General features: G+C 47.6%; 2 protein-coding genes and 1 non-coding gene across 4 annotated transcripts in view; 1 reads left to right on the plus strand and 2 right to left on the minus strand.

Moving 5' to 3' along the window:
• The window catches only part of LOC135901820 (carcinine transporter-like), a 99,810-nt gene that overhangs the window by 47,481 nt on the left and 29,261 nt on the right, over window positions 1-23,068 (minus strand). The window lies entirely within an intron of this gene.
• Window positions 11,265-17,779, minus strand: LOC135901822 (estradiol 17-beta-dehydrogenase 8-like). Of its 2 annotated transcripts, none has more exons than XM_065431671.1 (3): window positions 17,598-17,779; window positions 13,220-13,413; window positions 11,265-11,980 (listed from the first exon to the last, which is right to left on the minus strand). In XM_065431671.1, the coding sequence occupies exons 1-3, from the start codon at window positions 17,761-17,763 to the stop codon at window positions 11,564-11,566; spliced, it is 777 nt and encodes a 258-aa protein (XP_065287743.1). In that variant the 5' UTR covers window positions 17,764-17,779; the 3' UTR covers window positions 11,265-11,563. The 2 variants fall into 2 exon arrangements, with proteins under 2 accessions (XP_065287743.1, XP_065287744.1); XM_065431672.2 differs by lacking the exon at window positions 17,598-17,779 and adding an exon at window positions 14,355-14,424.
• TRNAT-UGU (transfer RNA threonine (anticodon UGU)) lies at window positions 14,380-14,451 on the plus strand. Its single transcript has one exon. It is a non-coding gene; the product is annotated as a tRNA-Thr (tRNA).

The raw sequence follows: 23,068 nt of genomic DNA on the forward strand, positions 1-23,068 counted from the left end.
AAGGTAGTTGAAAGGAAATAAGAAGAACATGAAGTATGAAGTATCTCAAAAGTACATTTCGGAGCCCCTAAATAGCCTCTCTACAAGTGTGGGCGGGATCTTGCTTCCGTCAATGACACGTGACACACACAGAGAGAGGGCCCCTCCTCCTGCATTACCGAGCACGGGAAGGAGAAGTCGATCCTCTTTTCGACGAATCATGGGAGAAGGTCGGGTGAATGACCTCTTCGGCGCCGTGGGGTCCGGCCAAGTAGAAGGTAAGGGGATGACGTACCGCCCGTGGTGTCCGACCAAGTAGAAGGTAGGGGGACGACGTACCACCCGCGGTGTCCGGCCAAGTAGAAGGTAAGGGGATGACGTACCGCCCGTGGTGTCCGACCTAGTAGAAGGTAGGGGGATGACGTATCGCCCGCGGTGTCCGGCCAAGTAGAAGGTAGGGGGATGACGTATCGCCCGTGGCTGTCGGCCATACCTAACAGTGAGCAACACGATAAGGATTTTGGTGAATTAGTCATGCCGTATCCTCTGTACTTATTCGGTGCTTTGTTAGAGGTGTCCGACCGACGCTGGACGTCGACGCAAAGCAGTCGCTGAATTTGGTCAGTAGCGTAAAAAGCCGTTCTCGTTCGTGCGGCGACAAAGCAGTGCTGGCGTCAAGTACGGGAACTGGATCTTGCGTAGCACCCACTGACATCCACAACACCGTCAAAATAAGGCACAGCCGTGCCCTGGTGACATTTTCGATTGCTTGTGCAACTGAGATTCCATGAGTGGACAACGTGGTTAATTGGTCGGCAACGCCTTCGCAATGACGCGGTACCTCACATGCTGCCGAAACAAGCGTACATTATCGAGGTGGGATGACAACGTCGTCTTCGGTTAGACGAAGGGAATGGTGTTGCGGAGATAAGCAATGGGTAAACAAGGACTCCTATAAAACGTCACCATGCGATCCGGGATGGTAATTACGGCACCGTATTATTTCAGAAAATCCATTCCATTAATCAAATCTTTACCGCACACAGGAAGAACGATGACAGCGTACACGAAAGAAGAATCTCCGATATTAATTCTAGAAATACATCTTCCGCATCAGCAATAGACCGGATGCCGTCCTTATGTGAGGTCCCGGCCATGGCGTCTTTACTTTCTTCAGGCGGCGGACAAGTTCCTGACTCATTATAGAGAAGTCGGCACCAGTGTCGACTAACGCTGTCACCGGCTCCCCGTCCAAGAAAAGATCAATGTCGGCGCTCACAATTCTTTCGTTGGTTATCGGCTTCACAGCGTTCTGGTGCGAGACTGTTGGGCGCTTTTTATTGCCTTGCGGCGGGCCTGCAAACTTACCCCCAGAGGTCACCGCCTTGAATTTCCCCGGCGTGGGCTAGGCAACCTTCGTCCTCGAAGGTAAGCTAAAGTACGTCCAGTAGGTGAAGCCATCTGACGTGGAGGGGTTAGAGAGCGCGACCGATGGCCGAAATCGGACCTCTCATTGAGCACGGATTCGTCATTCGGATGCGGTATTGGAGGACCCCGAAAAGCAATGTCGTCGCGGCGCAGCAAGGAACGTCGGCCATAGCACCACGGACGATGAGGTCGAAATGATGTGTCGTGATGCTAACAATTACGCGAAATATGGCCGGCGCCTCCGCAGTGAAAACAAAATGGTCGCCTATAGACCGTGCCCCATACGTCGGTTCTCCAACACTGCGGCCATCCCGTAGCGTCGTTTTGCGGCGTTGTCCAAGGCACCGCGAACGACGGCTGGTAGTGTAACTGCAGCGGCATAACGGGTGTGCGCCTCGAAGCCTCCTCTTGCGGCGGTGGCCAAGGAGCGGCTGTCGGAGGCTGGTGGTATGGGAGTGTGGTAGAGACGGGTAGTGGACGTCGGCCAGCGGCGGCGTAAGTGATGGGGCGCTGGTAATTTTGAAGATCAGCTGCCGGGAACGCATGCATCATTTCGTCTCGCACCATTTCGGCGATTGATGCTACGGGTCTGTCTAATGGCGGTGTCAGAATCTTTTGCACTTCCTCTCTGACAAGCTCTCTGATCAATTCACGCAACGAATTCTGATACTGGGCAGTCCCTGCGGCGGCATTGATTGCAGTGCTGGTGGATAGTCGATCGTACTGGCGGCACCGTTGATGAAGGGCCCGCTCAATAGCCGTAGCCTCTTTGATTAGGTCAGCGATGGCGACTGGTGCATTTCGCACATGCCCCGCGAACCACTGCTCATTTACATCTCGCATGAGGTCGCGCAACTTCTTATCTTGGGTCATGTTCGGGTCAGCTCTACGAAAGAGGCGGGCCATGTCCTCGGCGAACATTGTGACTGACTCATTAGGTTGTTGCGCCCGTAGCTCTATCACCTGCTGGGCGTGGTCGCGTCGGTCGGCACTTGCAAATATATCCGTGATCTTCTGCCTAAAGTCATTGCGTGTCGTTAGGCAAGCTTCACGGTTCTCGTACCAAGTACGGCCACTGTCGTCAAAAACGAAATAAACCCTGAGAGCTTGTGCTGTTCAGTGCACTGGTTAATCTGTGCGACGCGTTCATACTTGTCAAGCCAGTCTTCAATGTCTTCGAAGACTACCGCGATGAACGCAGAACGGTTAACTCTTGTGGACTGGAAAACCGGCTTGGGGTGCTTGCGGTGGGCTGGTTTTGGCCATAGCGAGATCTGCGGAGCTCCTGGAGAGAGGTGGTTGAAGAGGGGAGAACTCCGGGGCAAGGCCTAGCAGTCGACGACTAAAGCGATGCACGGATGTCTTAACTGGTGACAATGCGTTCGCGCTTGAAGAACGACTCCTAGAAGAACTCCGGAGCATCAGGCGAGCTCAGTACCCCGAACCTCCACCAGTGTCGCGGTACAACGCGGACACAAGCCAGGGAGACGTTCTTCAAGAAGAACAGGACAACCTGTTCAAAAACAAACGGAATCGAGACACGTCTTCTTCGTACTCGCCCAATCTCAGGCACCCACTAGACGGAGTCCGTTAACGCCCCCATCGTCGTTGTCTTCTGAATAGAATATACGCATCAATATATATATATATATATAATTCAAGAGAAAGTTCGGTAGGCCCGGTGCATAGCTAGTTCAAGAAACCAAGGGCACACATACCAAAATTGCATGTTTATGCTTTAACGTTCTGGCCGTGGCTCGGCCGAAACGTTAAAGTTTTCGTAAGTATGCCCCTTCGTTTCTTCAACTATATATAAGTGAGTGTGTGCGTGCGTGTGTGTGTGTGTAGAGCTTTTTTTCGAAATGACCGAAATCGAAAAACCGAAACTATGTCACATATAGCTGCAATGACAACAAACAGTAGGCAACGTTTTTCTAGAAACGGGGTCGCAACAAAATAGGACAAATAGCGCAAGCGAGCTCTGTGCGCAGATTGTATCTTTAATCAAAGATGAGCCAGATACTGCTATTGTACGGTTCAAAATTATGCAGAGTCCCCGCCTAATTGAAGAGCGCTATAAAAATAATGGGAGGGAGCCAGCAAGGTTGTTTCATTGCAAGTTGTGTTGATTATATTCTTCCTGGCTTCAGTCGTGCTCACCAAAAAAAGCGTTATGCGAGAATACAAAAGAGGCTGCTTATGCTTTCGCGATAAACCAATTCTTTTTCATAATATTTCCAGTACTCTTTATTTACTTTTAATTGTAGCGTTTTACGTGCCATGTTGACGATATAATTATGCTCCACGCCGCTGTGGGTTACTTCAGACTAATTTTGACCACTTCGGATTTCTTCCCAGTGGTTATAGCAGCATAGCAGCATCCTTAATTGTCAATGTTTTATTGGCTCTTATAGTGAAATCACACCGTTTTTAAAACTCATTTCCCACAAACATTGGACCAAAACCACATTAAGTCCAGTGCTTCAATTTATATAAAGTTTATATAAAGAAAGTTTATATAAAGAAAAATATACTTTATTAATGAATGGTCCGGCAGTTTTTGTTGTGGTGGCCTCAGACGGCGACTCGAAGTCCTTGGACTCGGGCGGCATCTTCGGCTTACCAGACGGCCCAGAGCTGGTCTTGCAACTCTGAACTTTTGAGAGCCGCCTCACAGCGGCGGCGACGCTGACGGAGAAGGTCCCAGGCGGCTGCCGCAGCCGGGGTGGCGTCAGGAAGAAGCGAGCTCGAGGCTTCCTGAACTCTGGCAACGGCCGCGATTACGGACGCGTCGCGAACGGAGGCGATCTCATTACCGTGGTTGCCGGCACATTCCCAGAGCATGTGTCGCAGCGTTGCTCTCTGTCCGCAAGCTTTGCAGGCATATGTTGGATATAAATAGGAGTAGCAGTGATGTAGGACAGCGGGGCTAGGGTAGGTGTGTGTCTGGAGCAAGCGTAAAGTTAGGGCCTCATTCTTGTTTAATTTATCGTGTGGTGGCGGAAATGTGCGTCTTTCGAGTCTGTAGTGTTGGGTGAGGCCTATGAACCTGGTGAGGCGATCGCCTCACGCCAATTATGATTCGTGTTGCTGCATTTCTGTTTCAGTGTCCCGATCCGGCAGATCCGATGTCCCGCTCTCGAGGGCGTGGGCGGCGGCCTAATAATCTGCAGCGGCTCGGCGTGTGAGACCTCAAGCCGTGGTGTGGGTCGCGTCGTTGCCCTCGAGCGGGACATCAGTGTGTGCCGCGATCCAGAGGAGGAAGACCGTAGAAATTTGGGGTTGCGAGGGCGATGACGAGTCACCGTCGTCATGAATTTGGAGTATGCGGGCCGCTTCCCGCGCGTCGCTGATCACGATCGCAGCGTTCGGCACCGCGGCCAGTCCTAGGGCTATGGCGGCTTCTTCGGCCGCCTCCGTGTGTCCCGTTCTCACCGTGGCGCTGGCGACGCACTTACCCGTGCGGTCTACAACAGCGATCGCGTGTGTGCTTCTCCCTTCTCCATATCACATAGCGTCTACGTTCACCGCCTAGTAGCTGTTGCCAAACTTCTTCTGAAGGCCTCTTGCTCGTTTGTTGCGTCTCCCGTCGTGGTGCGTTGGATGCATGTTCTTGGGAAGCGGCGGGATGATCAGGCGGTCGAGGCCCGAGGCCGGAACCATCGTCTTTTCTTCATGCTGTGTGTGGTACGTGATGAATTGTGACTCGGGGATGCGTAGGCCTGTCTTTGAATTAGATAATCGTTTGTATTGCGCACCATCGTGCGCCTCGATTAAGTCGTCAAGTGAGTTGTGAAGTCCGAGCTCTAGAATCTTGTCGGTGCTCGCGTTGAGTGGAACGCCGACCGCACTCTTGAAAGCCTTTCGTATCATGCATTCGGCCTTGTTTTTTTTCGCACCCTATCCACTTCAGGTAAAGGGCAACATACGTTATGCGGCTTATCACGTGCGCCTGCACGAGACCGATCGCGCAGTCTTCACGCACACCATCGCGTCTATTCGTGATGCTACGCAAGAGTCGGATCGTGTCATCTACGGAACGACGAAGTCTTCGTAGCGTCTCTCCGTTATAGCCATTTGCCTGCAGGCATAACCCCAGGATTTTAATTTTGTTTTCGTGCGCTGCGGGAGTTCCATCTGCCAATATAACGTGCATTTTGCAATATTCCCGTTCCTCGTCGCGCAGGGATTTACGACCTTTCCTTGTGGGTTTGTAGATTAATATTTCGGACTTGGTAGCCGAGCACACGAGGCCTGTTCAAAGCAAGTAATTCTTGACCGCATATACTCCTGCCTGTAGCGTTCCCTCGACTTGACCGTATTACGTTCGACCTGCGGGGGCTGGCGTTCTTTGGGGAAGCGCCTGTCGAAACCTGCCCGGCCCGCTGCGGCGACTCGCTTTGTAAGAACGGCAACGCGCCACATCCCCATGCGAAGGGCGCAGTATGCATCTAGACGTAGTCGGCGGACCAAGTATTGTTGGTGGATTCGCCGTCACCGTCACGGTTTGTTTGGAGCGGGGGAATTCCTGGTAGATGTTTTGCGGCGCCGTCTCACGGGCCTTAGAAGTCGTCAATCAATGGACAGACCCGGCGGTTACTGTCTGCGGGGTCAACTCGCGGATCAAGAGGCGCCTGCTCAGGGCAAGACCCGTGTCTGTGAAAACCCTCTCACATTGATGTGGTCAGTGAAACCTGTGCGGAAGTGAGTGTGTAAACTCTCCCCCTCAAAGGCGCGATGACTTTGGACGCTCCCAATTAGTCGAAGGTTGAACGGTCGTTTTCGTTCACCTAGGGATCTAGGGAGCACAGAGTGTTTATAAGCGGCCGTTGTCGGCTCTTCAATGTGCATTCTCTTTCAGTCATGCTAGACTGATGAACTGTAACATTCTCCATGTAGATACTCTAAATAAATCCCATATTCCTAGTTCTCAATGAGAACAAGTCCTTCCCTTCCACAACGTCCTCAGCGTGGATGAGTTGGACGACGGCAGGGACCAGCTACCATCTATTTCATGCCCAACCCCAATCACTACAACAGTCACATCCTCCCGCGGAAAAAAAGAGAGTGAAGTCATCCGCGTAGAGAGTGCGATGCAATCCTTCTATTTCTGTTAAGTTCTCGGTTAGACCGAGTAGAACTAAAGTAAAGAGTAATGGTGATATGACCGATCCTTGCGGCGTGCCGCACGGACCCGTCTCAAATTCCGGTGATTTCTCGTCGCCAACGACGATGCGTGCACGCCTGCACGCGAGGAAATCTCTAACGTAAATATACTTTCTTTGGCCTAGTCCTAATGTTCTAAATGTTTTTAAGATTGCTTCGTGTTTAACGTTGTCAAAGGCCTTTTTAATATCTAGGCTAAGGATTGCCTTAGTGGAGCTGGTAGTGTCGTCTACGATCTGGTGTTTAAACTGAAGCAATACGTCCTGTGAGGAGAGGTTGCGGCGGAATCCCATCATGGTGTCCGGGAACGCGTCATGGTCTTCGAGAAAGACCGTCACGCGGGAGAGAACTGCGTGTTCCATGACTTTGCCAACGCAAGACGTAAGCGAAATCGGTCTTAGATTATCGAACGGAACTTGCTTGCTGCGTTTTGGAATCATGATATAGCGGGCCCGTTTCCATGCTTCGGGAAGGGAACCTCCTCGCCAGCACTCGTTGACGTAGGTCGTGAGGCGGGAGATTGACTCGTCGTCTAGGTTACGTAGAGTCTTGGTAATCCGGTCCGAGCCGGGCGCCGATCGGGTGTTCGAACAGGACTATCTGAATTTCCGCTTCGCTAAATTCCGCGTCCAGTTTCTCGTTTGCGACGCCGTCGAATTCGGCGCGTTGGATGCTTTCGGCCTTATTAAAGTAACGGTCACGTATTGCGTCGAGGAAGTTATCACCTTTATAATCTCTTACTAGTCTAAGAGTTTTGTGGACTTGGGCGGCCCCAGTCTCCTCCGGACCTAATAGGTGTCGAAAGAGGCGCCAAACGCTCGATTTGTCCTTCGGTGTCTCTGTGTAATTGTGCTATGCGTTTGCGCAACGCCTTATTATGACATTTCCATCTCTTTAGGACTGCTCGCGTTGCTTTCCACTGTGTATGAGCCTACTGTACATCATTTTAAGGTTCGCCTCAGGTGGAACGTCGCTCGTTCCCGCGTCTAGGTCCCTTCGGAGAGTCTCGGTCCACTTGTCCATCTCCGTAATCGGTTCAACGCCTCGCCCTGCTTCTTCTCTTTTCTTCCGGAACGTGTCCCACGTCACAAGTTTGAGTTTACGGCCTTTGCTTTCAAAGTTAGTCCCACGACCGCTCGAGTCCGTGCCTATCGTGATCTCGGTCAGCGTGTGGTCACTCCATAAATCTTCCTGCGTATTTTGCCAGTGCGCTGTGGTTACATTCGGAACGAATGCGAGGTCATGAAGTGTGTCGACACTCACGCTGTTCCACCTGCGTGTAGGATCAGCGGGATTCGCATTCAGTTCAAGCCTTCGGTCTTGCGTGTCTTCCAGAAGGTGTTTGCCCTTTGGTGTTTCTCGGGCGTAGCCCCAAGCTCCGTGGGGCGCGTTCAACTCCCCCGCAACAAGTAGAGGCTCGCCGCCGGAAGCCGCGCGTGCCCCCCGCAGCAGGTCGCCGAATCGGTGCTACAGCGTGGGTTTGCTCTGCTCGCTAAGGACGGAGAGTCCTCGGCCGCTCTTAGGAATTAATTCTGCGAACACGTGGGCTATCGACAGACGTGGTGGGGGCGACGGCCTGCGCTCCACCACCGCCCCCGGCCCCGCGCCACCCATCACGCGGGGTGTAGCCCGATTCCTTCTTTGCCTGTTGTCGGTCGCAGTCGCGTCTATGGCTTTGTAGCCAGCTAGTTTGACCGGATGGTTTGTCTCCTGTAAAAGTATCACGTCCGGTTTCGTCTCATGGCTGCGTATGAATTGCTGGAGATTACATCCTGTAGCCACGGCAGTTCCACGGCCAGATTGTGTATTGCTGTTTCTCAGCGTTAGTGTGGTTCGCTGCGTGTGTAGCCATGGTGATGCTTGTGTTTAATTTAAACTTTCGTCATCGAGGCGACTTGGTTGCTGCTTCGGTTGCTGCTGCGGTTGTGTATCTACGTCTGTGAGCGAGTTTTCCTGCTGCTGATTCTGTTGTTGCTGTCTAGCGTAGGGCTTGCCCATTGTTCTTATTGGTCTGCCCGCACCTAGCGGCAGCCTTGCTTCTATATGTCGTCTGTGCGCGCCAAGTGCGCGGCGAACATTTGCATTATTTGCTCAGAGAGCTTAGCTACCGCGTTATTGAACATTTTGTTTATATGTGCCGTCTGTTTTGCAAAACGTTCCTCGAGGCTCTTCTCGATGCTGTCTACTCGTTTCTGTAGTTTCTCGTAACGGCCGCATCGCTGCTTGGTGTCGGGTCTTGCGGAATCTAGTGCGATCCTTTTCGCGGTAACTGGACGATGCTCGCGTTCGTCCGCTGTCTCCAGCGAGCTGCTGTCGTCGGCCGTGTCCATCCCGGCCGGCTCAGGCTGTGTCGGAGTCGGCGATCGAGGTGCCAAGGTCGGCGGCATCGTCGTTTGATGTTGTTGCGGTCGCGGAACCTCGCCTGTCAATTTGAAATTTTCCTCTCTGAGGAACGCAATTTCGCATTTAAGCTCGGCAATCATCGATTCTAATGGTGCTGGGCGTTGTCGTAGTACTCGCTCTATCGCTCGCACGCCGCCGACGGCGGGCCCGCTGGAGCCCTCCGCCGCCGGGAGAATCGGCGACAGCTGCCCAGCTCACCTACTGCCCAGTACTCCTGTGACCTTGTTGCTGCCACGGCTGCCGTTGCTGACTTTGTTGATTGATGCGGCCGACAGCTGCGGTGCCCGGACCGACGTGCTTCTCGGCCTCTGTGCCCTGTTGCGTGAGCGGAATAGGGATCGGGATCCGACCCTCCGCGGTTAGTCGAGCTTCCTCTTCGGTTGTCGGTGACTCAATGACGGACTATGTCAGGGTAATTGAGGTAATAGCCTCTGTTGCCATTACAGTCGCTGCTGCTGTTGTAACCGCTGCCGTACGCTGCGGCCGCTTCTTTCTCTTGTTTTTTTTTTCCTCTAGTTGGCGACGCTTGACTATGTACGGGGTGTTGTATCTCGCCTTGCACCTGCAGTCTCCCGTGAAGTGTCCCTTGCCGCACAGTCGACACCACAGCTCGCATCGATGGTCAGGAGACGCGTTGTTGCGTCCGCATCCACGGTAAATCTCGTCCTTCGGATTGAGGCACACGTCGGCGCGGTGTCCCATCCTCCCGCACTCGAAGCACACGTCAATCTGCTTCCTGTAGAGGGAGCATCTGACGAGCACAGGTCCGTAATATACGTATCTCGGTACGCGGAATCCGTCGAACAAAACGGTTATGTTGGCCGTGTTGCTCAGGCGCTTGGCGTTCAGCACTCCGGGGTTGCACTACGTAACTAGATTAACCATGACCTCTATCGGGCTCTCGGTCTTGGAAATGTTCTTAATCAGGCCCTCGTAAGTGTGGACGTGTTCTCAGGGGCAGCTTGAAAGGTGTTCGCCTCGAACTCTCGGTCTCCGATGCAAAGCTTGTTTATGACTCCGTAACGTTTAGCTCTGTCTTCAGATGGCGTGCTGAGCACCACGACGTTCTGTGTAACGTTGAGGCAGATGCTGTTTTCCCCGGCCCCTTCTATGTTTACACCAGCCGCGTTGCGTAGGCAGCAGTAAATGCTATCTGTCTCGTAATCGCGCATGTTGAAACCACCTCGGGGGCGTACGACGATTTTGCAATCGTCCGGTGGTAACTCTGGCATTCGGCTTGTCATGGCAATCGGCTGCAATTGACGGCCGTACTTCTTTTTGTACTGCGCTGTGATGATTCCCGTAGTCGACGTGGCTACCGTCCATTGCTGCATGGGCACCTGCTGGTTATGCGCCGACTCGGTCGCACCGTCGGCCTGTTTCTTCCTCTTGACATCACACCACCCCGCTCCTTCGCCGAAATGTTCCGGCCTAATCTCTGTTCCTTTATCCTGGACAACTTCCATTTAACGCCGGGAAAGGCCTGGCACGTTGCCGTCAGTGACGGGGAGCTCCAATGAGCTCCGAAGGCACGTTAGGCTTTGCACGACCCGCCGCCGCGGCGGCCGGGCAATGCTGGCGTACGTGAAGATGCTAGGCTTAGCTTGCCCCGCCTCCGTGGCGGGACAGAAGGCGCTGCTTATCGTCCACAAAATGGGCCCACCTGGGAAAACTTGGTGTCGGGGGAGTCCTGAAGCTTCCGCGAATCGTTGGTCAGAAGAATTTCCACGAGAAGTTCGGTAATCCGCCAATAACATAGGAAAGTATCGGAGCCGACACGTAGCCACGTCCGCACTCCCGTGGTCGTCTTCTTTCTCAAGTTTATATACCTATATTTGTCAAATTTGCTGCATATTTCTCTCTTAATTATTGCTTTAAGTTTAAGCTGGTTGAAAGGTAAAACCTATATGATAGATTGCAGGCGTAGCACCATTTCAGTCTGGTAAAACTCTTCCGTGTTTTTCCCAAATTCTGTTTAGGCGGCTTTTGCTCATTTCTAAAAACGTTGCTCATATAGTAGACTCGCTCTCGTTTTCTATTAATTATTAATAACAATTGGCTGCAGTAATGAAAGTGGGCTTCGATGATGTTTTCTCATGCAAATATTTTGTGCTGAAGTTGTGTCTTGATCTAGAGGCATGTAATCTTTTCCAAGATGCGACTAAACAGGACACAGCCATGTGTGGTATGTTACTACCACGTACGCTTCGGTTCGTGGTGTTGCAACACCCCAGACACCTACACAAAGCAGGTGCCCATGACACTCCTATGACGGCAAGAATTGAATGTCACCTCCATTGATCTTTATTACAAATTTGAAAATCAGACTGCCACAACAAAGGCAGAACCTGTATTCATTCAGCCGTCATCGCGGTAATTATTAACAACCTAAAGAAAACATTATTACCTTGTGGTCCTATCTTTTTATCCAAGGTTACACAAATGCTTACATCCACTTTGTTATCAAGCCACTCGAGCAAGTGCCAGAAAATTCAGACCTGGAAGGTTTACACGAGATATTTAACAGACTCGCATTGGGTGTATACTTATTGTGGCTTGTCAGTGTTCCAAATGCAATAAAAATAATTCACATCTTGAATCCCCCAGTGACTTCAAGCACAGTTCCCGTGATGAAGGAGCTCGTTCTGGGCGAGCACAAGAACTTGATGGCCTCTGCTATCTCCATTGGTTGGCCGGTTCTCTTGAGCGGTGTGTTCGAGATAACTATCGCCTTGTTGCTTTCGACAAATTCGGCCATCATCGGGGTATCCACCCATCCGGGTACTACAACGTTGCAGCGGATGCCATGCTTCGCCACTTCCGACGCTGCCGACTTCGTTAGAGCCACGACGCCGGCCTTGGCAGCGGCGTACGCACACGGCTGCACAGGGCCGCACCTGGCTGCAAGGCTGGAAACGTTCACGATGGCTCCTCTCCAATCGGAAAGCGGTTTCCCAGACTGCAGCATATCACGAATAGCTGCACGGTTCACCAGGAAGGTGCCCTGAAAACACCAGAAACAAGTTTGGTAATCCCTTCTATATATCATAAGGACAAAAGTAATCTTCAGTTTTCGCAATGCTCAGGCGACGCCCTGGCGTCAGTAATTGCGTGATTTGTAGTGACTTGAGTAACCTTTTACTTCCCTTTACCCCTTTTCCAAGCAGAGGGTAGCCAGCTGGTACGTACACTGGCTAGCCTCCATGTCTTTCCTTCTTTTTTGTCTCTCTCTCTTGAATATAATGATTGGAATATTGCTTGAGTCATTGTTTTTTCACTCAACAACAGAAAGAAAAACACGTCTCATCGTGGCGCGTTGAACCACTTGAAGGCACTACTCACTTTCGTCGGTTTCTGTCTTCGAATATCATCATCTTCTTCTTCATAATATTTTTTTATTTTCACCACTCGATACAAGGTGAAAAAAAGAGAGCGGAAAAAAAGCCGAAAATTCTTCGGCTTGACAAAGCTCCGGTCCCCCAGATAGGCACGGTAGTGGCTGGTGTAGCAATCATAAAGTGTGGATATAAGAGTATTTTTAAACAGAATTACATAGACATTTTCGTGTTATTACATAAAAACTAGTTATAATACAGTTGTGTCAAATAACTCCAAGTACACAATTACAATCTGTTATGTTGCATAATATTATTTAACAAAGACTCAGTCCCATACATCATACAAAACACAAAACAAAACAAAACACGAGCCTGCTCCCCTTCACAACAGGCACCATTTCCCAGCTCATTTGTGCGAGGTCGCGGGGTCGAATTCCGGCCACGGGGGCCGCATTTCGATGGGGGCGAAATGCGAAAACACCCGTGCACATAGATTAAGGTGCACGTTAGCATACCCCGGGTGGTCAAAATTTCCAGAGTGCTCCGCTACGGCGTGCCTCATAATCAGAAAGTGTTTTTGGCACGTAAAACTCCATAATTTAATTTTCGTTACCACAAGGCACGACGTGTAAGAGGAGCAGAAGGGTGTCTGTGTGTGTGTCTGTGCTCACTAATCACCATGAGCGGCTATGCTTTATTTCAAAGGCCCTGCGACATCTTTAGTCCAAGCTGTTGCACCTCCGCACTCTTATCCGACACGGCGAAGTGCTGCAAGATAACTACGTGTCGCTGGAAGCGGCAAGGCATTATTCGCCGTAATAGTAAATTTGTGACGAATTTTGAAACTAGGGCGTTTACTCCGGGCTCAAGATGCTTCGCATTACCTTCACCGACCGATGTCTCACCTTAAGTTCAATCTTGATAATTTCATCGAAAAGCTCATCCGTGCACTGGGAGAGTGGCGCCCAGCGCAGAATACCGGCGCAGTGGATGACGAAGCTCAGTGGTTCGGAGAACGCACTCCTGATGCCAGTGAAGAGCTGCTCCACGGACAACGGTTCACCCACGTCAACGTGCATGGCCTGGTGCTTGGCGTCACCTGTGCGCAGTGAATGATCTGCTAAGCGCACGGAGGAAAGAGTACACTGCAGTACAGCGAGAGCTAAGTGTTTCATGTTTGCAATAAAGCATGCAGTTTCTCGAGAAACTGACTTCACCCTGTCACGTCGCAGGGTGCGGGCACTGTAAAACTATTTGTGATTCAAGCGCACAAGCGTGGTGTCACGCGGGTGCTTAAAGATGGAAGTGAAAGAACGAGCTTTATGTCCGTTATGATAAATTGATAACCATGTATTCGAAAAAAAGCCAGTGGACCCATTCTGCACAGATTCTATAGGGTTAATTTGATTATGGTGGTAGGGCGACCAAATAGGAGCTACATGCTCAAGCCCCCGACTCACCAGTGTTTCTAAGACCAATTTACGAATTTGAGCAGTGAAGGTCCACCTTGGTTTCTTTAGCTTACCAGCTAATTTTCATTCGTTTTGTTGTGCGTTATGGGTGCATTGTTATACGAAATATGCATGCATTTTGGTCAATGTTGGTAAGCAGGTGTGAAACCATAAAATTAATTCTTCCACCCGGAGGTTGTTCTAGATAACTTCTAGATTTAAATTTGAACCAGAGCAGGTGATTTCATAAATGCTTTCTTTGGCTTCGTTGTCTGCTCGCTCTCTATGGTAGTGATTAAGAAGATTCTAGAACTTTAGGACCGTGCACAATCCCTTTCACGACGGCACAAACGCAACAAACACATGCACACACCATCACACACTGATATATATATATATATCGATATATATATATATATATATATATATATATATATATATATATATATATATATATATATATATATATATATATATATATATATATATATATATATCGGAATAAGCCAACAAACGATTGGTTTGCGCGTCGTGGCGCTGGCTATGACTCCCACGGCTAGTTCAAGTAGTAAAGAAGGAACATATGTACCCAAGAAAGTGGATGGGACAACAGCGCCGCGGTAGCTCAATCGGTAGAGCATCGCACGTGTAATGTGATGGCGTAGGATCGTTTCCTATCTGCGGCAAGTTGTTTTTTCATAAACTTTCAGCTCTAATAATTTAAACGTTCTTCAATTCAATTACTACGTACAAGTAAGTTCCCCTATGTTGCCGTTAGTGTCGCTGTTTGTTGGCTTCCTATGATATGCTTAATAAAAATAGGGCCCCTCCGTTAATCCCTGCCTTCTCGTTCAGATGTATGGGGCCTCTTGATTTCCTTTCCCCTCGCTTATATATAATATGAACTAGGGGAAGGGAAACCGAGAGCGAACAAGCCAACAAAGAATAGAAGCACGTAGAAAAAGAATAAGAGGATGTTACTGGCGTATCCTCCGAACTCCTGTTTCCGTTTGAGTGAAGGCCACTACCCGTCCGAATCGGCAGTAAAATCCTGGTATTTTTCCTACGTGTTTCATCTGGTCACCTGTTTTAATGCCGGAGTCTGTGATTCAACGCTTCAGTGACATTCACGCATATCAATTCATCTATATATATATATATACATATATATATATATATATATATGTATATATATATATATATATATATATATATATATATATATATATATACATATATACATATATGAAGGAAGTCGACCATGGGTTCCGCTGTTGAATAAATTGAAAGAAATGCAGATGCACCTAGACAAGGTCGAACAGACATTTAATTTTGACGTTGCGGGCGGGTCCAGCATTCACCAAGAGTGATATTACGAGCATGCACAGCTCAATCGATGCATTTTCTCCGTAAGGTGAACGGAGCACACCAAAAATAAAACAAGAAGGCAACACGTAGGACGTCGAAAACACCAACACACATGCATTCACTCAATTAAAAAGAAATAGAGCTTAGTCTGTGACTCCAAATGCGCGCACATTCAGTAGAGTCCACAAGGGAGGGGCTTAAGAAATGCGAGATGGAAAGACACAGGCAGTGGATTATGACGGAGAGGATCATATGTTATTATAGAGCATGCCAGGGCTCACAGCTGCCAGAAGAGTGCTCCCTGTGTTCTTAGTTTTACTGCAACTTTTGTCATATGCCGAAGACGGTCAATACACCCCCACCTGATTATTTCACACCCATGCTTGGCTTCCACCAACCTCTGAGTTCTGCGAACTGCATTATATTGCATTCTTGCACAGGTGGTGTCTTTTGTGACTGCGGGCAAGTGTTTTTTATGCAATGTATATGCGTGTGTGGAAAAAACATATAAAAAATACATGAAAAGGTATACGACAAAATCAAGTATTAATCATCGACATAACTGAAGGGCGAAAAGAATTTCTAATAAATGATGTGGAAAAAATTACATAGGTTCATATTCGTGCTTTATATTATATCATATATATAACCCTTGGCAATTGCACGGACGGAACAAACAGCAACAATTTTCATTGGTGCCAAAATTGTATAAGCAATATTGCACACGAGTAGCTGGCTAGTTTGGCATACACGTCAGCCTACCTATGTTTTCAATAATTCCCCTAGAATGTGTGCTGAACTTAAACATTAGAAGTGACTCGCGAGTTTCCTTGTCGGAGGTAGTCGAGAATACTGATTGAGCGGGTCGCCTGGCGTGTTCATGTGTTTGGAGGTGGGGAGCTCTGATACAGATTTGGCGAATAGGAATGTCGCTGCGTCTATAAGGGCAAGCGACGTTCCTCCTCGTCTGGTGTCGCCTTCCCTCCTCGCTCTTCCGCGCAGTTTGCCGCGGCTGCCAGTAGTCCCCGTAGATCTGGCCTGTGTCGCACTGGTCTAACTTAAAAACACAGTTTCCGCTCGCAGTTTTGTCGTGTACTCGGCGTTTGATGTGTGAATGGCGTTTGGCGCAGTAACCTAGCCCTTGTTAGGCGTACCGCAGGTGCGAGAACCGTTTCCTTTTCTGCAGAAAGAAGGACCGCCTAAGGGCATTGAAGCAGGCGGGCGGAAAGCTGTAGCGTATTGATCAAAAGCATAATTCGTACCAGGGATATTCGCGATGTTTACAGAAAGCAAGTGCTAGCTCGATTATCTGTGCGAGCAGGTCTTATATGTTAAACAGGGCTTGCGGATTCGTCAGAGCTCGCTCGCACCGCTACTTTAGGTGTAGCGCGGTCGTCGCATGGTTTGTTTAGGACCTAGATGACGGCTTTGTTCTTTTGTTTCATTTTGCTTGTTTACGCCAAGCGAGTGGCGAAGAATGAAGACAGAATGATCCGCTATCGCACACGCTTGTAGCCTATCTATATTTCGTCATTCGCCTCTTGCTGGTCACTTGACACACTCTGTTGCAGAGTAAAGCTTACTTAGCGTTCCGGTTGCGGGTCACTCAGTCAGAGCAATCCTCTAAATATATTTGACCCAATAGACTAGAGATAGTGCTTTAGGGACGAGGCCACCTAGACTAATCCGCGCTATTTTTGCTGCTGAGTAGTGGAATGCCCCTGAACGCATGCTAATGCGACGCCTACCGATTCGAAGGAAAGACATTTTCTACAGCCACGTCCGGCTGCAAGCAGTTAATCATCATTTGTGAGAAGACAGCAAATGCATCTTGCATATTCATGTTCTTGTTCTTCCAATTAGGAGCACCTGAGGCATACAGGCATTTGAAGGATACAACATAATATGCTCACTTGCATTTATCTTCGTTCACTTACTTCAACTACTGCTTACTACAGTGAGAGGAGTTATGGCGGAATTGTAGAAAATAAAAAGCACAACTCTACCAGACTGAAAAAAAATATTTAAGCAAATTGGCACCAATTGCATCTTCGGCTAGAAGAATTATACTCATAACGGATAAAATTACTCACCACCGGCACTTCATCGTTCAATAACACCCTGCGATTTCTGTAAGTAATTTGGCTGGACTATGTTAGTGCCGCTTCCACACTACTGTTACGGGAGAAAAACATAATTTTTAAGGCAAAGCTGCTATATCTAAGCAACGCTAATCACAATACGTGTCGGCACTGAGCAGCGGGCACATCTAGAATATTCTACATAAATCGACGTGTGCCAATTGTGTGGACTTTTGACCAGTTTAACCCGAAAACACAAACGGAGGTTCGATTTATTACTAAAATTGCCTTCAAAACAGCGTTCGCCACTAACTTGATATTACTGGCATTCCTTAAGTATCAAAATTGCTGCTGAATTTTCCGCAACTTTCTATTTAACCTACCTGGCAGAGATCGTGCAACATTCTCTGCTGCCTCGAGCTGTATGTCAGCAACCACCACGGTGACCCCATCGGCGGCAAGTAACTGGCAGACCGCTTTGCCGATACCACTCGCACCTCCTGTCACCAGAGCGAGCCGTCCGTACATAGCCGCGTCTACTGTAGTCATCGTGACTTGGCTATGGTGGGCAAAAAAATTCTGAACAAGTCGAACACGTTCGTCGTCTGAAATACTCCCAGCACAGACAGTGAGCGGCACAGTGTGTGGCAGCTGCTGAGGAGAGAGTGGTTGCAGGTTTCGACCGAAGGCAGGAAATGGCTTCACGGTTCTACGGGTATTCGTCGCGACTGCTCGGCGACACTGAGAAATAATCTGCTAATTGGGCTGTACATGTGTGTGCCCCCATGCACGTGTGTATGAGATACCCAGGTGAACAGCCGCACTCTAAAAAATTGGTGGAAGAAACAAGCTGACGCGTCCGTTTGGAGTCGTAGAAGACTGAATTTTACGGATTTGTTGAACCCTTTAGGCAGTTTTGAAACTGTGGTTGTTTGTGCGTGTACTTATTATAGCTTAGTGGTTCAACTGCAGCTCAGGCCCATTTCAATAGCATGCACTTAGAAGTCATATGGCTTGAATGGGAATTTTTTCAATGTGCTGCTAGTTTTTCTAAGCATCGAAGCGGCCAAGTTTTTCTTGCTGCTTAGATGCTACAGAAAGAACAAAACTTAGACATTGAGGATTAGCAAGCTCCTATTAGGTAACGGTTGTATGCAAGGGAATGCAAAATGTATAAGTATCCGGTTGCCGGTTCAGGTAATCGGTTGTTCAAAACGATGAACAGAGGGCTAAAACTCGGGGCTAGCTTTATGTACAGGTTGAAGAGGTTGAAGCTAAATGCGATACTGTGTCATGCAGTATCAGGCAGGCACTGCAAGGAAAAATGAATGTAAAGAATTCCTTTGATATCTCAGTTCAGTTTGTCACAGATTGTTTCTGCTCCGACACGTGACGAGTCGGTCCTAGATCTTGTCTTGACAACGCAACCTGAAAAAATGACAGTGCATGTTTTGGAATGTGTCAGTGACCACAATGCTCTTCACTGCGAATACACCTTAGAAAAAAGAAGCCGGAAATTCGTAGGAAAACTATTTACAATTACGCACGGGCAAATATTGAAGGATTGGTTAGTGAACTGTCATTGTTCAGTGAGCAGTTCCTGGAATCGATATCAAGCCGTTGTTCAAATGACAACTGGAATCTACTGAGCGCTGAACTGAAAAAATTAAAAGACAAACACATTCCAAAAATCACGCTCACAACGTCATCACACAGCGCATGGTTCACTTCCAATGGTAAACGTTGCATCGGGAAGAAAAAGCGCCTTTATACTAAAGCAAAACGTTCGGAATCTGAGGGCGATTGGAATAACTACCGTGCGCAGTCGAGAATATGCCAAGCAGAAATTGAGAGAGCCAAAGATAAATTTTTTAATCATGACATATCAACTTTGCTTAAAACCAACACTCAAAAGTTTTGGGATGTAATCAATCGCAAGCCTCCTTCATCTAGTCTGATAACAATAGTAAAAGACGGTGATTTTATTCAGCCATCTGAGGTTGCCACGGAATTGAACCTATTTTTTAGTTCCGTGTTTACTAAGGATACGCCACTTCCCACAAGTTCTAATGATATTAGTATAAACGCGGACATGAATGACATCCTAATTACGCAGGAAGGCATTGAGCAAGCTATTGATCGTTTACCGAATAATTCAGCCCCCGGATCCGATGACATTTGTCCAAAATTGCTCAAGTTAATGAAACCAGTGATAGCTCGCATACTCGTCCCAATTTTTCAGCAATCCATTGATACAGGAATTGTGCCTGACGCTTGGAAAATCGGAACGCATTATACCTATATTTAAATCTGGAGATTCTTCTGTCCTTTCAAATTACAGGCCCATCTCATTAACGAGTATACCTTGCAAAATTCTGGAACACATCATATCATCAGCAATAATGAAGTACCTCAGTCAGCAGAAATTTTTTTTAGGAAACCAGCACGGATTCTTGTGTGGCCGTTCCTGCGAGTCACAGCTATTTGAACTCGTGGCCGACCTGCACGACGCTATACATCATTTAATGAGAATTGATGTCGTATTCATTGACTTTGCCAAAGCGTTCGACAAAGTTGCTCACAATCGTCTTACATTTAAACTTGGAAATCTAAACATAAACAACAATGTCTTGAACTGGATAGTTAACTTTTTAACTAACAGACAGCAGTTCGTGTCTGCCAATGAATTTTGCTCCGCACTAACCCATGTAAAGTCTGGTGTGCCTCAAGGTTCGGTGCTCGGGCCGATCCTCTTCCTTATTTACATTAATGACATAAGCAGCAACCTCACTTCTACAATTAGACTATTTGCGGACGACTGTGTTATTTACAGAAAGATTACTGACCCTCATGATACTAATGCTTTGCAATCAGATCTTGACAAAATCGCTAAGTGGTGCGAACAATGGCATATGGAAATAAACGTTTCAAAAACTAAACTTGTAACATTTACGATGGCTAGAGTCAAGGAACCCATCTTTCATTCTATCGGTAACGTGGCCATTGAAAAAGTTCCTGCAATCAAATACCTAGGTGTCCACATTACTTCTGATTTGACATGGCACAAACGCATTAAATATATAACCACCAAAGCATCCAAAACCCTCGGTTTCATTAGGCGTAACTTGTACTTTGCAAATCAGGCAACCAAACCCTTAGCATACACAACTTTAGTCAGTTCTCAACTAGAATATGCCAGTTTCATCTGGAACCCGCATCAAGCTTATCTTGCCGATAAACTGGAATCACTTCAAAATAAGGCTTCTAGGTTTATCACAAGGACATACGCTCGCTACTGCAGCATCACAGATATTAAATCATCTCTAAATTTAAGCTCACATGAAAAGCGAAGACTTGTCACCCTGCTATGTCACTTTCACAAGCTTTATCACAATCCTTCAACGTTCACAGAATCTCATATCAAACCAGCACATCGCATTTTCTCCCGATTAGACCACTGCCTCAAAGTGCAACCCAAGATAGCTCACACCAAACTTATGCGTGATTCACCATTGTTCCTTGCCAGTTATCATTGGAATAAACTACCTGCAGAAATCGTTTCTGAAAATAATTACGACACATTTGTGAACAAACTGAAGTGCTTCTCTGTGCTGGTCCTTAATATAGATTATCAGAAGTGTATTATTTTACATTGTCTTCAGAATTGTGGTCCACATGTGTGCGTCTTCTCAAACACTTGCTTTTATACAGATATGTTCCCTGTTTTCCTGAGCGCATGTTTGTTTACGCTTTACTAATTGTTCACTGTCTTATGCAATATGATCACTTTACTGTATTTTTTAACCCCCTATTTAATGCCTGTAAAGGGAATTTAGGGTATGTGAATAAAAAAAAAATAAGAACGAACGCGCTAAGGGCGCACAGGACACCTGGACATGCCCAGCAACCTGGGTAAGAAGCACCAGAATATTATTTAGAGACATTTATGTACAAATCCAGAAGGTATACTTGAATTGATTCCAACATGTACATGCCTGTAAAAGCCTCTGAAGCATACCTAGTTAATTCTGGAAATGCCAGGTCAAATTGTCGACAATGCCTTTGCATAGGCGTGGGTAAGCTAGCTTGAAGTATTGAGCTATTATTAAAGCCTCCGGCTAATGTGCCGCTCAAGGTATCCCTTTAACACTTTTGCAGGTTCGTAAGTCCCGCAGTTTTTATTGGAAATTTTTTTTTTGGTGAAATATGTGTGTAGGAGAGTTTTGCGCCACCGGCGATGCATGCTAATCGTTTTTTTTAGTTACACAATATTTATAAATGATTGACCAGTTAGAAGAAGCAAATGAGGAACAAAATACGGACAGTACGTAACAAACCTTTTAGGCCAAAATAAAACAGGCAAAATAAAAACGAAATACAATATCAACATAGGCAGTTATTATAGGTCCGAAAGGGCCAACGCAGTGTTCGCATCAATTTCACATTGGTGCGTGCTAAGTCAAAACAGAATTTTTGCAGCAATGTCATTTAGGAATATAGAACACTTACTCCCCCCCCCCCCCTTGTATGTCTAGGGAACGCAGTGTACCATACAACAGTATGTAAGCTTACACCTCAGGTTGTAACGAAGTGAAAGTGAAGGGTACTTCGTAAAAATATTATACGAAAGAACATAATTACTACGCTCTAGTAATTTTCTTAAGCTGTTTTTACTTCAAGAAAAAATTTCTTCGAGGCGCTAACTGCGCGCTTCTTTAGCTTAATGGAGGAGTATGGCCCCTATATTTTCCCAAATGAGAGTAACCAATCGTTCAGAACTCATAATATATCTCGTAATATTTTAGTATAATGAGCATGAATACTGCAGTACAACAAGGCGTGTTCAATATCTCATTCCGAGCAAGAACGCACCGCACTTTCTGCTAGTCCTGTTCTGCGTAAAAAGCACCGTGTGCGCTGCACCTAGACGCAATCTGTGTGATATTGTTTCGAGAAAACATGTACCCGTTACTGAAATTGCCAACTGTGTTTTCGGGTCAACTTGAAATAAAATGGAGTTTCGGCAGCCAATTTCAAGCCTATGTCCCTCAAGTAATCAGACAGAAAGTTGTCGCAACCTGTTCCGTGTATCGCTGTAACAGAGAGGTATAGTTTGAGTTTCATTTTCAGTATACGTCGCACGTGCTGAACTGTCTGCTTTTGTGTTGCCTCGAATGCCACAATGACTTGGAATCCACTGAGTCAAATTTCATATTGCAAGTCTATCGCCTTTTTTATGCATCTTTTGTGCTTTCTGCATAATAGCATGGATGTTTTGACGAATGCATGTGGAATCAAAGCTCCGTAAAGATACCTGAGTGTCACTTACGATGACTCGCTAGAGCAGGTGTAGTTGGGAGCATATGAATGTCAAGGCCGACATTGTGGCATTAAGTTCTGACAGTGGTCATAACGCCTGATAATTTGTAATCTCAATAGCAGAACGAATATGTATCCCGATTGTTATGGCAGGTTTTACATTAAGATACCTCAGTCTTTAACATTCACAACTGATAAATCGGCGCTTCCCATGCGCCAACATTCTTCATGCGTGTGCTGCGGTGGAGCCCGCCGGAGTGAGCAGCGCTGCCGTAGATCTACGTACTCATTTCTGCTGCAGCAACTGCCGCATCTGATTCCACAGAGATGGTGCGCACCTTCGCAGAAAGAAATAGTCATTCCGATCCGGGGCCTCTCCATGCGATACTATGAGAGAGAGAGAAACATTTATTTCATTCCGGCCCCCTGTCCGGGGCTACTGGGCGTTAGGGCGGTGGTGAGAGGCTGCCGGAAACGGGCGCGAAGGTGCGACGTTGGTGGCGTCGGCTCTTGATTGGGCTGGGTCCGCTTCTTG

The sequence above is a fragment of the Dermacentor albipictus genome, chromosome 2, assembly GCF_038994185.2.
Source record: "Dermacentor albipictus isolate Rhodes 1998 colony chromosome 2, USDA_Dalb.pri_finalv2, whole genome shotgun sequence".
Taxonomy (NCBI): Eukaryota; Metazoa; Arthropoda; class Arachnida; order Ixodida; family Ixodidae; genus Dermacentor; species Dermacentor albipictus.